Here is a 14,735-nt window from a genome sequence, read left to right as displayed (position 1 = left end):
GACTTCCTGGGAACAGGTTCTAGCAGCTGAGGGCCCTTCCACTGATTTCCCCACAAAATGTGCTGCTCTGGGTGGGGGAGGCCGGTGCTGTGGTTCAACCACAGTACCCGTTGTCTATTTGGCTTCCTTCTTTTTTGGATCATTCTCTATCATGTGTCCTAGAAGCCGCCTCAGTTTATATCAAGTTCTTACTTGGCTCAAACACACATCTGTGCTATTTGCAAACATCCTGCCTTCAGCCTGTTTGTTTTCGGCATTGCCAATGACATGCTGACTTCCAGGCAAAATGTGTGGGGCGTTCCTTGTTAACTGTGCCCCTTCTCTTCATGTCTCCAATATCAGCAGACTGGTAGATCTGCATGCACACAGCCAGGGAACAGCTCTGAGTTTTCTAAAGGGAACAGAGAACCAGTGTGGATTCCTTTCTTTTTTCCCCTTTGTGTTTATTATTTTGGCAAACTACCAGAAGATGGCAGAAGGGAGGGTTATTTTCCCAGTAGTTATCTTAAAGTACTGGTTGGCTAGTTCCAACAAAGATGTAATCTAGGCATTTTTTTTTTCTATTGTGTGCCTTCTGGTTTCTTAGTCATTTTCTCCCAACTCTTCTCATGTTTTACTTACTGTATGTAATAGGGACACCACGGCGATTGAAATTAGGATTATTTTTTTTTTCCCAGAGAGGCCTGTACCTTTCTTCTGTCAGGCAGACGCAATGGAAGGACTCAACACTCTGGTTCAGAAGTTAACGAGCCAAGGTGTGTTTGAAGTTGGGATGCTTCGTAGGACTCAGGCAGCACCTGACTTCAAGTACCCCAAGGGCATATGACCTTCACTGTGTTTACTGTTGTTTCCCGGCTTTAATGTAGTTTTCTCCGGAGAGCACTGTATAACTCCTTGTGGGACAGCAGGGAATCTTCAGTTACGTTGTGCTTCACTGTTTTCTATGTTCTGTTTTTATGTCCTGACCTCTTCCTGAGCATGGGTCTCTGGGCTGTTGGAGTGACAGCTTAGGGGAAGCTTTAAGGAGGATTCACACTGTGTTGCAGGTCCTTCAGTATAGGATGACCTGATTCCTCAGCAGTCCAACCGGAAGAAAGGCACTCTGCCTTTTGAGCAGGCTTCTTGAGCTGCTCTGGCTCTCCGCAGATGCCTTGTGAGGAAACACGCTCTACATCTGCTCTCCACTCAGAGGTGTAAGTCCACACAGCCATCAACAACCACCCCCCACCCCCCCCACCCCACCCCCCCCCCCCCCCGATTTCTCTCACTGCTACAGAGTTCTCAACCAGTGGCAAGAATGATCTTCAGGCAATTCCTAAACTCAGAAAATAGACCCAGTGAGGCACAAAACCAGCAACACTAGCTTCTCTGGTATGGGGAGGCGTCCCTCAATGTACCAGAATTTTCTCTCTTTATGCACTCCCCAGCTCTCAGACGGATTTATTTATGAATGTGAATTTTGGCATTTATCATTTATCCAGAATTGGCACTGAGATGATGGCTTGAAATCCCTTATCATATCCTACTTAAAAAAGAAGTTTCTGTGAGAGCAAAACAGGAACAATATACCTTGCAGGTTATGGTTTCTGTATGCAGTTAAGACAATTAAGAATAAGTTTCCGTTTGCCCTGTGTTAAGTCCTTGGAAATTAAGGCTTGCTATTTGTAATTGAAGATAAGTTCCTGGTTTTTTTTTTTTTTTTTTAGATCTGATGTAAACTGTAAAACATGTTTTTCAACCTACACTAAATCCTCCTCTTTGTTCCTTTCCTTTCATCGTATATTTCTAACAGTGTATAACAGCCAACTCTCTCGCCCCTGTGAACACCCATCTCTGCTCTAAAAGGGACCTCAAGAGGCCAGCACTGGCTGCTCTCTCAGATCCTGACTTAGGGTGAGACAGCCGGCTGGCCAGTCCCGGTGCACCTGAAAATACAGCTTGCTTTCATTGGGCACTTATGGATTTGGTCTTTCTCCTCACGATTCTCAGGTCTAACTGTTTCCATTGCTGTTGATGTCAGGAGCAAGAAGCTCAGCCTCTGCCCTGCTCTTCCCTGGGGCTTGCAGCTGTTCCCTGGTTTAGTGTTCAAAGGCTAGACCCATCCCTCTAGTCAACCTTACCACCCAGTGCCATCCCTGTTCCTGGGGAACAAGGGAGGCTGGTACTCTTCCAGTGCCGATGCAGGAGAGGGCAGGTCCCTCCATTCCCTTTTCATGGTGTGTCTCAAACATGTTACAAGTGCACAGCACACAAGAGGACTCCGGTACATTTGCTAACGATTGGGGACGAAAGCTTAAGACAACATCAGGAATAACTGGCAGCAACTACAGAGACCTATCTGTATCCTCACATCCCTTTCCCACTGCTTGCTATCTCCATACGCCAGGGCTGAGTACCCAGCACCACACAGATGTGTCTTCTACACACCATGACTGCAGCATACAATAACGCACACTCTCCCAGAAAAGGTATACTGTCCCACCATCTCACTTAACACATCCAACTCACTTAGTCCCGCCTCCAAGAATGAGCATGGTTCCTAGGAAAGTTACCACGAGTGCACAAATCATTCATTGTGTGTAGTAAGGCAGTTTTGTATTGGAAAACTTTAGAATACTGAATACTTAATGGAGTTCTTTTTAGGTCCAATAACATTGCTTATTGATATCAACAGTTAGGTTTGAGTTTAGATATGATGGGCTCCTTCATGTTCCTTCCAGCTTTTCCTCATCAAAGGTTCAATAACCTACTTATTAGCATCTTACACATTGGACCATTTAATGTGATGTCTACCTATATGGAACTTAGCGGAAGCCCTGGTACTAGTACATAGCATAACAACTATGAACTGTGGGCCGAGGTCAATACCAACTTTTCCTACCAGAAGAATTTGTTTTCTGTGCTAGTTTCAGAGGTCCTATTGTCAACGGGTAGATTTTTGAATGGGTATACACAGGTTCAAACACACACACACACACACACACACACACACACACACACACACACACCACAAATGCAGGCAACCATTTCCTCCCAATATGCAACTTGATAGGTAAGCAAGTAAATTCTATAAACGTCAAACAGTGGAAGGGTAGACTTTGTGAGTATCTGTTCTGTGTATTACCCATGAGTGAGTGTATGGGTGTGTTGATGAAGCAGGGAGGGAAAGAGGAAAACCAAGGAGACAAGGATCGAGAGACTAAAATCCTGTTAGGCATTTTTTTAAATGGTTATGAAGAGATAGTTGGATAAAATATACAATTTATATTAAAATGCATGTGTCTCATAAGCTCATAAGCTCAAGAGAGAAGCAAAAAGTGCTTTGATTTTGAGTTCATTGCCTACTTGAACTATTTAGCCTTATACACAGATCATGCATTCAATGGTCCAATACCAAAATTAAAATGAACTTTGAAAAGAAATGGAAGTAACCTTGATAAATGTGAGCTAGCACTTCAGATCTCTTATCAGGTGTGCATCATACTAATGACTCATCTACCATTTCCAGGCACCACATGCGCAGTTAGTTTATCAGCATCCAATTGGTATCATTTTGGCCTCTCTTGCATCTCTGAAATTGGCAACCAGGTTCTTGAAGTAATTGGGGAACAGCTGAAGGAACATGGTGTTTTCTATTGGACTGAAGAACCTTGGGCGATTGATTGAGTCTGTATATGGAAGGACAGTCATATAGAAGAACGTTATACTAAGACAGACTTGAGCCAAAGCACAGGAAGCAGATTTCAGTTCAATGCAGAGTTTCATCTGTAGAGTTGTTAAAGGGGACCAGCTTCCTCTGAAAGGTGCTGACCTCCCTGTCACTCATGTGACAAGCAGAGTCTAGATGTCTATCTCCCAGGGTGACTGCTGAGGCTGTACGTGCAGTGACTGGGAAGCTACTTTACCCATACTCTCCGACCCATCAGAACTTTGCATGTGAATGAGATTTCATCTAACAACTTTCTTTTAAAGGAGTATATGTGGATGCAGGCCTTGCTACAGGGTTGGCTTCTGAAGAAAAATGTCCAATTTTAAGTGATACTGGTGAAAACAGAACCCCACTCTGCCAAAACAAAAAGAAAGAAAAAGACCCTCCAGAATTTATAGAATTTCCCCCCATTTATTCCCAGGAATAAAACTTGCTATTTAGGGTAGCTGTAAAGGCAAATGTGTCTTTCAGCTAGAAGATAGTACTAAGTCTACAGAACATTTAAAAATGTCTCTGTTTTCCCTCTAACTTTCAGAGACGGTGATTTCTAGGCTATGTTCAAACTCATGATTTTTGATTAAGCATATGTGTTCTTGTTACAGACAAGCATTCTTTTCCACATGGGTATTCTTTGCTTTATATGGAACACGTCTGAACTTGTAGATCCAATCTAACACCTCCAGAACAACTAATCGCCAAATAACATAGTTCCCCGGGCTTTGCTGAGAAATGGATGGCTCTGTCATACTTAGATCTCAGACATCTGCGTTTCAGGTGCACGTTTATTGTGACCAACTAAAGCAGGGCATAGGATTCTAAATTCTAACTTCTTGTTTTCAATTCTATCACAAGTATAGATAGGAAAAAAATTCAAAGTGGAGCTTCTTTATATTGTTCATTGTCAGAAGATTTTAATACAATTTCTTAGATGGTTTTGTTTACACAAATATGTGAGCATATGTTACACAGAAATAGATGCATCATTTTGAGTATTTCTCTCCCCCACATATATGAATGTTTTTTGGGGGACTAATAATACAACTGAAAACCATGTCAGATGGACACTAATAAACTAGAGGGGGTTGCCTGGAAATGGAAGGTCCCTCAGGAGAAAATCGATGAATGTCATCCTGTCAGTGGAGCTAGACTTGATAAAGCAAACTTTTGTTTTACAGTTTACTGGACTATTTCCATTTCTTTTCTGAAAATATTATCAAACACACACACACACACACACACACACACAAACACACACACACACACACACACACACACACACACACACACACGAAGCATATGTTTGTGAGAAGAAAGTGATTAAAAGGCAGCTGCTTGCTCAGTGTATACTATTTCATAAGCTATAAATGGAATGTGTCAACATGAGCTGATTTTATGGCTGTATGAATTCAAAACAGTTGATGTAAGCTGCTGTGGAGAGGGAATTTGTAACAATGCCATATTTCCCTCCGAAAATTAATATCTGGATCTATAGGAATGTTTATTTTTTTTTTTCCCACAAGCTCCCTCTTATAACTTCTTAGGGGACCTACTGATACAGCACGGTTGACACAAGCTGCCGAGTTCCATGATGCAGGGATGAAATAATACCCAGCGTATCTAATATGAATCTGCTTTGTACAAAATTTTAATTAAGAAGACTCAATTAACATGCAACTGCCTGTGATTTCAGGTGAAAGTAATGAGGGATCAAGGGTAAAATATTACACAAGAAGAAAATTTTTGTCCTTAAATAACACAGTAAAAAGGTTAAAAGTTAACAACGTGTGAATCATCTTAGTAGAGAACAAAAAGAAAAGAGCCATGCCAAAGGGAGTAAAGAAAAAGTTCAGAGGAGAGAATAAGAGACAAGGGGAGACACAGTAACTCAGGAGGAATTGGTCAAAGGAAGGAAACCGCTGGGGAGTCTGGGAGGCAGGGACAAGAACAATAAAGCAGGGCATTTGTAAAGAATATGACACAAAGACAGCATTGTCTGCAGCTACCAGATAGAGTGAGATACATTAAAATACTAGAAACAATTTATCATAACCAATTTGAAAATAGAAAAAAAATGAACATATCTAACGGAAAGATAAAAAGATACAATCTTACCAATACAAATGTCAGATTCTGAGATGCAGTGTGCAAAATGATCAAGCTAAATTTATCTCTAGAACAGAGCAGGAATTGAACATAAGAAAATCGATTGCAATCCACTAATGGAGCACAGTGCACTTGGAGACTGTGGAGGAGAGCTGTGTGTGTGTGACCCTGCACTCCCAGACTGTGGGGGAGAGCTGTGTGTGTGTGATCCTGCACTCCCAGACTGTGGAGGAGAGCTCTGTGTGTGTGTGACCATGCACTCCCAGACTGTGGGGGAGAGCTGTGTGTGACCATGCACTCCCAGACTGTGGAGGAGAGCTCTGTGTGTGTGTGACCATGCACTCCCAGACTGTGGGGGAGAGCTGTGTGTGTGACCCTACACTCCCAGACTGTGGGGGAGAGCTGTGTGTGACCATGCACTCCCAGACTATGGAGGAGAGCTGTGTGTGTGACCCTGCACTCCCAGACTGTGGGGGAGAGCTGTGTGTGTGACCCTGCACTCCCAGACTGTGGGGGAGAGCTGTGTGTGTGTGACCATGCACTCCCAGACTGTGGGGGAGAGCTGTGTGTGACCACACACTCCCAGACTGTGGAGGAGAGCTGTGTGTGACCATGCACTCCCAGACTGTGGGGGAGAGCTGTGTGTGACCCTGCACTCCCAGACTGTCAGGGAGAGCTGTGTGTGACCATGCACTCCCAGACTGTGGAGGGAGAACTATGTGTGTGTTTCACAAGGATGTGGAGAAAACAACATCAGAATTAAAACCCCAAGAAAAATCATTAGCAAAGCAGGAAAGATGAGAGCATTCCTAGCAAAGGGTGTGTGCTACAACCGAAACACTTAATATAAACTCTATGATAAATATTTAAAATGTTTCTTTAAAAATCTGGGAGGTGCTGGCTTATCTTGTTTTGTGGGGGACAGGTTTGATTTGTTTAAAATCAGACAGAAGTTCCAGCTCATAAAATTTGGCAAGAAAAGAGAAAAAAGCATGTGCATTAGATTTCAAGATGTTCTATCATTATTAAAGATAATAATAAAATTGTCTTATTGAAATTCCCAATGACTTAATTAGAAAATTTAGTCAAATTGTTAGGTAGAAAGTAATTATCTCATATTCATTATGTTTCTCTAAAACAACAGTTCAGAAATAATCTTAAAACCCAATGATACTATAAAATAAATATTGGGGGAAGTGGGTTATCACTTGAAAAGAAGATATGAATCCTTTGTAAATACAATGTAAGAGGGACCTCTAGCCGGGCGGTGGTGGCGCACGCCTTTAATCCCAGCACTCGGGAGGCAGAGCCAGGCGGATCTCTGTGAGTTCGAGGCCAGCCTGGGCTACCAAGTGAGTTCCAGGAAAGGCACAAAGCTACACAGAGAAACCCTGTCTCGAAAAAACCAAAAAAAAAAAAAAAAAAGAGGGACCTCTGGAATAAAGCTTAACAAGAAAACTAAAAGCAAAATGTAAATGGGGGGGGGGAGGGAGACTTGTGATTTTTTTTTTGTGATCTTGGCATGAGAAATAAGTTTTTAAATTAAAATCTACAGCATAAATGTTCAAACAAAATGGATTTAATTACATCAAAGTCAAGAATTTTTACAATGAAGGATACTACATACAATTTTTTATATAGATGATAAAATAGTTTAATAAATTTGTAGTGTCTATATCCAATGAGGAATATAAAAATTGATAATAAGTAAAATGTTAAATAAAAAGCATAAGAAATCCTGGAAAATCGAGGGTGGTAGAAGCCTGATTAGAAAGATAAACAAAATAGTTGTAAAGAGGTGTCCAAAAGATGAAAGTACACTTTAACAGACCTCAAACTGTTAGAGGTCATAAAGCGCAAACACTAGTAACAAGAAGGCTGCATCTGTCAACAGCTGTCATCTGTCATAGTCCTCGGCTCTTCCAAATGCTAACGAGAACTGCCCAGCCTGGCCGTTCAGGAGGACTGTGCACACAGTTTGCACAGGAAGATTCAAATGCTATGATCCAGACTGCTGCTCCTGAGTCCATACATGAGCAAATAAGCTCATGGGCTACTTTAAAATATCCAGGCGAGTGTTATTTGTAGTGGCAGCAGGCTTCGAGTGTTAGCATCCCAGTGAGTGAACACACAGATAAAATCTGGCAGATGTATACTTTAACAGAGTCCTTACAAGAAGTCTCACATTAGAAACCACACTAGGGAGGACCTAAACATCTACCAAAACATGCAACGACACACACTTTCTGTAAAATAACTGTGTAAGAAAAGAAAGAACTATTCTTTATATAAGACTATAAACAAAAATTGTGTCCAACAAGGGGGTATGTATTTCTACTTAGGACCCGAGAAAGCTTTAAAAATGTTCCCATAACACAAACACAGAGCCACATATGGCATCCGAGTCCCACAGTCTCTCAAGCAGGCCATGGTGCACACAGATATGGCTCCTGGCTGCTGAGTTAAGTTGAGCCATGCATGGCTGACATGGCAATTTAAGATTTGTCTCATGCAGCTAGAGAATACTGCAGGTGCTTAGTACAGCCAGGTCCAGACACAGAAAACCTTTAAAAAGGTACAATATGTTTAAAAATGTGATTAGATATTAAGGAAAGAAAAGAAAATAGGTTTAGACAGCTACAGAAAAAAGATAGTTTAAAACTAATAAAATTTTTAAAGAGAGAGTAAAGTAATATAAAAAAAACTAAGCCACATAAAGATGGGAAATACACAGGGTGTCTGGATCCTGTATGGTGGTTTGTTGACTTTGGATTTTTAAAATGCTAATGTACAAAAAAAATAGCTGCTGAGAGACATTAGATTATAGAAACTGCTAAATAAAACCAACCTATATATTTTAAGAACATCTTAACTTCAAAATGGAAGTTAGAAAAAACATTGTGTTGGGGGAGAAGTTGTGCCTTTGTTTTCACAGGAAAAAAATTTATGGTTCTCTTCAAAATTAATAAAGATCAGATTTGATTGGGGGAGACCTTCTGAGGATCTTGGCTTCAGACATGAGGGAAAAGTCAAGAAAGACTACAGGACAGGTGATGTATATGCTGATCTCTCTACTATGGGAACAGCTTTGAGATTGGATGAGACATGATAAATCTTGTTGGCTACAAATTCCTCATGACATGGAATTTCATATGGCATGGATAGAAGTTTGGTTATACAGTCCAAACAGACTTATAAGGATGACAGATAATTTTTACCTGCTCAAACATAAAACAAAAACATCTTTAATTGGCTTGTGCACACCACATATTCCATACTTGTGTGAAGGCATATATGTTTAAAAGTTTGTGTGTTTTCAGAAAGAAAAAAAGGACCAAACACCAATGACGACAAGTAGCCCAGATGAACCAGCCTCTCAGAATGCCTCTGTTGCAGTTTCCTGAAAATTCTGCATTCAGAACCACTTCAGAGTTGCTAGCTGAGATGGTCCAGCCTCACAGACTATCCAGCCAGAACTTCAGATAAGCCCTGCACTTTCCCATCACACTGGGACTGGACAAGAGCTACCTCTCCCAGGACTTGACCATTATCCCAATTTTCTCAGGGTCCTCCAAAGATGCTGTTGCCCCCAGACAACAGGAAGCATTTAGAGAACACAATACCCACATTCCCAAGAGGTGGAGTGGGTAGGTTTTGGTGGTTCAATGGATTATGGATGTTTATCATCATTTGAGGAGGGGGTTGGTTACAAGTTGTTGGTTATGACCAGGAAAAAAAAAAACTAAACAAAGATTAGATTCAGGGATCTCTTTCTGAAGGGATAAGAAGGCTATAGAATGATGGGATAAAAGGATGGATTGTTGAGTCTACTTTTGAACAATCACTAGTCTCAAATATTTTACATTGGTATGGCTCTTTATATACTGATAAAAATTTAAGGGTATTTTGTTACACTGTATATATGTTTCTATTCTTGTTTAAGGTATTATACTTATGCAGCTCATTTAAAATGGTACTGTAAAGGTCTAGTAATAATTCTAGGATAATTAAGATATACAGGTTAGTAGTTATTCATCTATAATAATCAAACTTATAGTCATATTAGGTATGTTTTCAAGGTCAAACAGAGACATTTTAATTATATAGATGGTCTCCAAACACTTCAAAGACCTACAGATATGGTATTTAAAACGTTTTAATAACATAAGGCTTTTCATGACAGTGAGACATGTCTGCTCCTGGCAGCACCAATTTACTTTTTTTAAAAAAGATGATGGGCACTGAAGAACCTCCATATGGAGTTTGCTTTCATTGTGGCAAAGTTATCCATAGGGCAAGAAACTGCCCTTGCCTCGGCTGCTCACGGTATGTTGTCCAAACTGGACAAGCAGGACACAAAAGAAGGCAACTGCTGAACTTTGCCAAGACAAGGTAGGACAGTCCTTCAAAAATTCTTGCTTCACCAAAAGTCTGTCAGATATTCTAGGTGTGTAGGCTGAAGATGGATGCCCCAACATTGCAGAGGAACCTTGGGCTGACTGTCTAAGCAGCCAGATGTCTCTGCTGTTTCTTAGTTTTGGAAGTTGCTTGCTCTGCACTTCTTGTTTACTCAGGCAATATTATATCCTTCTCAGGTCTTTAATGGAGTTGAAGATGAGACAGTTAAAGTTAATTTTCCTTGTTATCAAATTCAAAAAAGAAACTCACAAAAGAAATATAAAGTGTATAAGGTTGAGAGACATAAAAGCTTAGATTGTTTAAGAAAGTGTTTTGAGGTCTAAAAAGATAGTTTTAGGATGGTAATACAAGTTATGATAGAAAATGGTTTAGGTATAAAACTTTAAATTCATCAAGATAAGATAGAGTATTTTCTCTGAATATGCCAAATACAAATGGATTGGACATTGTGAATGTAATTCTTACGTGATAATTATTATTCTTATGCTATATAGCAGGAGGTATAGGCAGGACTTCTGTGCAGAGAAGGAGGAAGTCAGAGATGGACCAAGGTGTGTGAGAGATGCCAGGAGACATGGAAGAAGCAGAATGGTGGTAGGTGACAGAACATAGACTAATGGAACTAGGTTAATTTAAGTTATAAGAGCTAGTTAAAAACAAGTCTAAGCTAAGGCCAAGCTTTCATAATTAATAATAAGTTTCTGGGTCATTATTTGCAAGCTGGTGGCCCAAAGAAAAATCCATCTACACAAAAATGAATATTAAAGAAACCTAATGCAATGGGCTTGTTATGTGACAAGAAGGGGACAGGAAGCAGGGCAGAGGTCAAAAGGAAGTGAGAGTGTGGCCTAGTGATGACGAGGTGCCAGACCTGGACGGAGTTGGGCAACTTTCTGCATGCAAGGCTCAAAAGTAGGGAAGAGGCCTGTAATAAAGCAAGTATAGAGGATCACACCTGGCCAAAGATGTGGGCATTCAGAAAGGAAGTTACAGAAAGATGAGTGAAATCAGTGAGGAGACAGGTCATATTATTAACGTGTAGGAAGTTATTGCTGTTGCCTTTCAATTCTCCCCAAATTAATTTATGTCTATATGTTAATATGTATTTATGCATGTACATAAAAGTACATATCTATCTATCTATCTATCTATCTATCTATCTATCTATCTATCTATCTATCTATCATACTGGGAATTAAACCTAGTGTGTTTTGTATGTAGATAAGTGCACCACCACAGCCTAAGCACAGTTTATATATTTAAAGGTACCTTATTCCTCCAATCTATTAAACTTTATCATCGAGCTTTACAAGATGATTGTAAAGTTCATTTGCATGAGCAAAAGGTAAAATATAGGCAATATACTCTTGAAGAGAAACAAGCTGAAATCGGGAGTATTAAGAAATAATAATTTTAGTATTTGAGACAATACAGTATTGGCACAGAGACAGACAGACAAATAAACACAATCAAACTCCAGAAGTCAACCCAAATACATGGACATTTGTATGATAGACTGACATCCAATCAGTGTTGAAGTGATGAATTATTTTTAATAAGTGGAAGCATGAAGGATTAGCAAAAATCATAAAAAATTGGATCCCTATCTGAAAGAAAAAATGAATACATTAAAGAGTACCATAAATTTTATCGCTCTTTGAAACTATTTACAACATTCAAAGGAAAACATCTTAATGAATAGAGAATAATTTTAAAAACAGCATACACTAGAAAGGTAAGGGAAAAAATGAAGAAATCATAAGGCACTGAAAGATATCCATAAAGTAAAATACACAAATGAACTTGATTAAGATAGTAGCCACTCACATTATTAATGGAAGAAGTCAAAAAATAATATTATAAAGTTCAAAAATCACAATCAATAGCAAACAAGTTTGGAAATAAATCCCTCAAAGAAGAAACTCAAGGGCCAATATGAAAGAGCATAAAGCTGTATCAACCTCCATCAATAATCATAAGACTGGAAACCAGAACTGGTCAGACATGAGGATGTGGCTCAGGGGTAGAACACTTGCTGAGCATGCACAAGGCCCTGGGTTCCATCATCAGCACCCATGCATGCATGAAGTACTTGCTAGTCCGAGTTTCATCACCAGCAGCTACACAGCGGCGCAAAACTGTCACTTCAGTCCAGGGAATCCAACTCTCTCTTCCGACTTCCACAGGCACCAAGCACACACATGGTACAAAGACATACGCACAGATAAAACACTCACATCCATAAAATTCAAAAGTACACACAACTGCAAAACTTCCTGCGGGATAATACTTTATAGCCATCAGATGAGCAAAATCCAAAAGACTGAAAATTCTAAAAGATGCCAACAGAGTTGGTGATAAGCCAGTCTAGCCATGTAGTGACACTGGTGTAGGTGATTAAGTGCAAGATGCACTTTGCTGGGGCTCTCAAGTCTCTCTGGGCACATAATCCAGAGGAGCTCCTACGGCACAGGGGAATGGAGGCATTTATAACAGTGCTGCCTGTAACCACAAAACACCAGGCGCTCCACTGTTCCTTCACTAGAGGAGGATGGATGCATTTGGTATATTTGCAGAACTGGCCACAGTTCAGGAATTTCAGAAACCAAATATTGAGTGACAAAGCAATTTTAGAATACATATATTTGTTATCAATGCAAAAGTGTAACAACAAGCATAAATATCACTGATGTTGTATGCATATGTATTCTGGCATAAAAATGATAAACATAGGCCACTGAGATGGCTCAGCAGGTAAAGGAACCCAGAGACCGGTATTCCCAGAGTACTGTGCATCTCTGTGAAACTCTATGCATACAGCTCTGCCCCTTTCTACTTCTCCTTATCTTATGGTGCAATTGCAAGATATAAAAACTAATAAATTTAGTGTATGTTAGTAAGTGAATTATAAATCTTTTCTTTTCTGGTATGCTGTGCTTTTACCAAATACAGCTTTTGTCAAATTAGGTACTTGTTGAAAAGTCAATTTGTTTTCAATTAAACGTATTTTAACAGATAGGTAAAACATAAAAATTATACATATTAATGGGGTACCAAGTTATGTAATATTTAAATCAAGTTAAACATATTTTCACTTCAAATACCTGTCATTCCTTTATGGTTAAAGCATAAACAATTCTTCCTTGTATGTCCCTGAACCATATGGCGCCTTGGTGTGGTGCCTATGGGCACCACACGGGGCTACTACTGTACAGCAGAACCTCTAGGTCTGGAACTGTAACCCAGCCTCACCCATCACCTTTCCCACTACTCTCCGCAGGTAAAGTCAATTCAATCAGGATGTCTCTCCAATTTACTTTTCATAGATAATATTCCTTTTCTGCATATGTACTTGTAGCTTTCAGAGAGATTATCACCAAAATCCTTGAAAGTGACCAATGTGGAAATAGGGTTGTAGCAACATCTCTAATGAAGAAGTAGCTGTGGGGATAGGTGTGGATGGACCCATCATCTGCTTTTATCTTGGGGTTCCCTTCCTTACCTCCAAAGAGATGGAATCCTTTTTTGCAGCTCGGCAAGGGCCACTTCGCAGAGCTGGATTTCTGAAAGCTTTGTTTTATTTTCAGATATTCCTTGGTAAAGAATGTCTTTGTGGCGTTGTTCAGTTCTAGAGTGAGAGGAGAGAAAGCAGCATTTTAAGCATTCATTTGAATAAAATGGCAAGAATGTGATAGCTTATCATAGGATTTTGATAATAAATTCAGATCTCTGAGTCTGTAAATATAAAAAATGTATTTAATTTTTAAAAACTCAAATATGTCACCCAGATTTCTATTTGATGCAGCTTTGAAACTATGCTTCCATACAGAATGTGTGTTTACTGAGAAGCATTTGCAACAGGAACCATGCCAAGTGATGAGATGGTGCTGCACACCACACAGGCGGTTGTCAAGAGGACCGCAGACTGAAGAACAGAAATAAACAGGTTTCGGAAAAGAACCAAGTCTCACCACTTCAGTAACAGTATCACCAGAGGGTGACCAGGGCTCGGGGCTGAGAGTGAAAAGAAAATCCATTTCAGATCTTTTTACTTCATAATGTGTTTAATTCTTTATAAGGATGTATTGGGCATTTACAGTGTGTACTGCGGCAGATCAGAGCGACCTTTAAAAATGTAAAAATGCATCCTCAATATTTCAGAAGCTTTGCTAATGAGTTAAAAAGGGAATATTTATTTGCAGTACCCACAGGCCAACCAGAGTCTATACATGGTCTTTCCTTCAAACAGCAGACAGATTGAGAGTCACAGAGCCACACAAGGGCAGACAGGCATTGCTGGAGTCTGACTTCTCTATGCAGGAGATCTCCTTGGAGAGGGTAATGCAGACCTGGTAGCTAGTGCTATTGTGAGAAACGACCAGCATCTCCATCAACCCCTGCTCTTACCTCATCCCCAAATGATGCCATGTAGCACCGGCCCCTCTTTAGTTGCTCTTCTACCTCTGCCTCTGAGCCTCAGCCTACTCTAGTTGCATGGAATAGT

The 14,735-nt window shown here is 40.1% G+C and overlaps 1 protein-coding gene across 3 annotated transcripts in view; it reads right to left on the bottom strand.

The window, feature by feature from the left end:
• The window catches only part of Rnf180 (ring finger protein 180), a 178,483-nt gene that overhangs the window by 22,531 nt on the left and 141,217 nt on the right, over nt 1-14,735 (bottom strand). For all 3 annotated transcript variants that reach the window (XM_037209448.1, XM_028884090.2, XM_037209447.1), the window contains one exon: nt 13,734-13,859. In XM_037209448.1, coding sequence (XP_037065343.1) covers nt 13,734-13,859 — 126 coding nt within the window. The remainder of the gene's footprint in view (nt 1-13,733; nt 13,860-14,735) is intronic.

The sequence above is a fragment of the Peromyscus leucopus genome, chromosome 11 (genome assembly GCF_004664715.2).
Source record: "Peromyscus leucopus breed LL Stock chromosome 11, UCI_PerLeu_2.1, whole genome shotgun sequence".
Lineage (NCBI taxonomy): Eukaryota > Metazoa > Chordata > Mammalia > Rodentia > Cricetidae > Peromyscus > Peromyscus leucopus.
The sequence above is the reverse complement of the archived record's forward strand: the minus strand, read 5'-3'. Positions and strand labels throughout refer to the sequence as shown.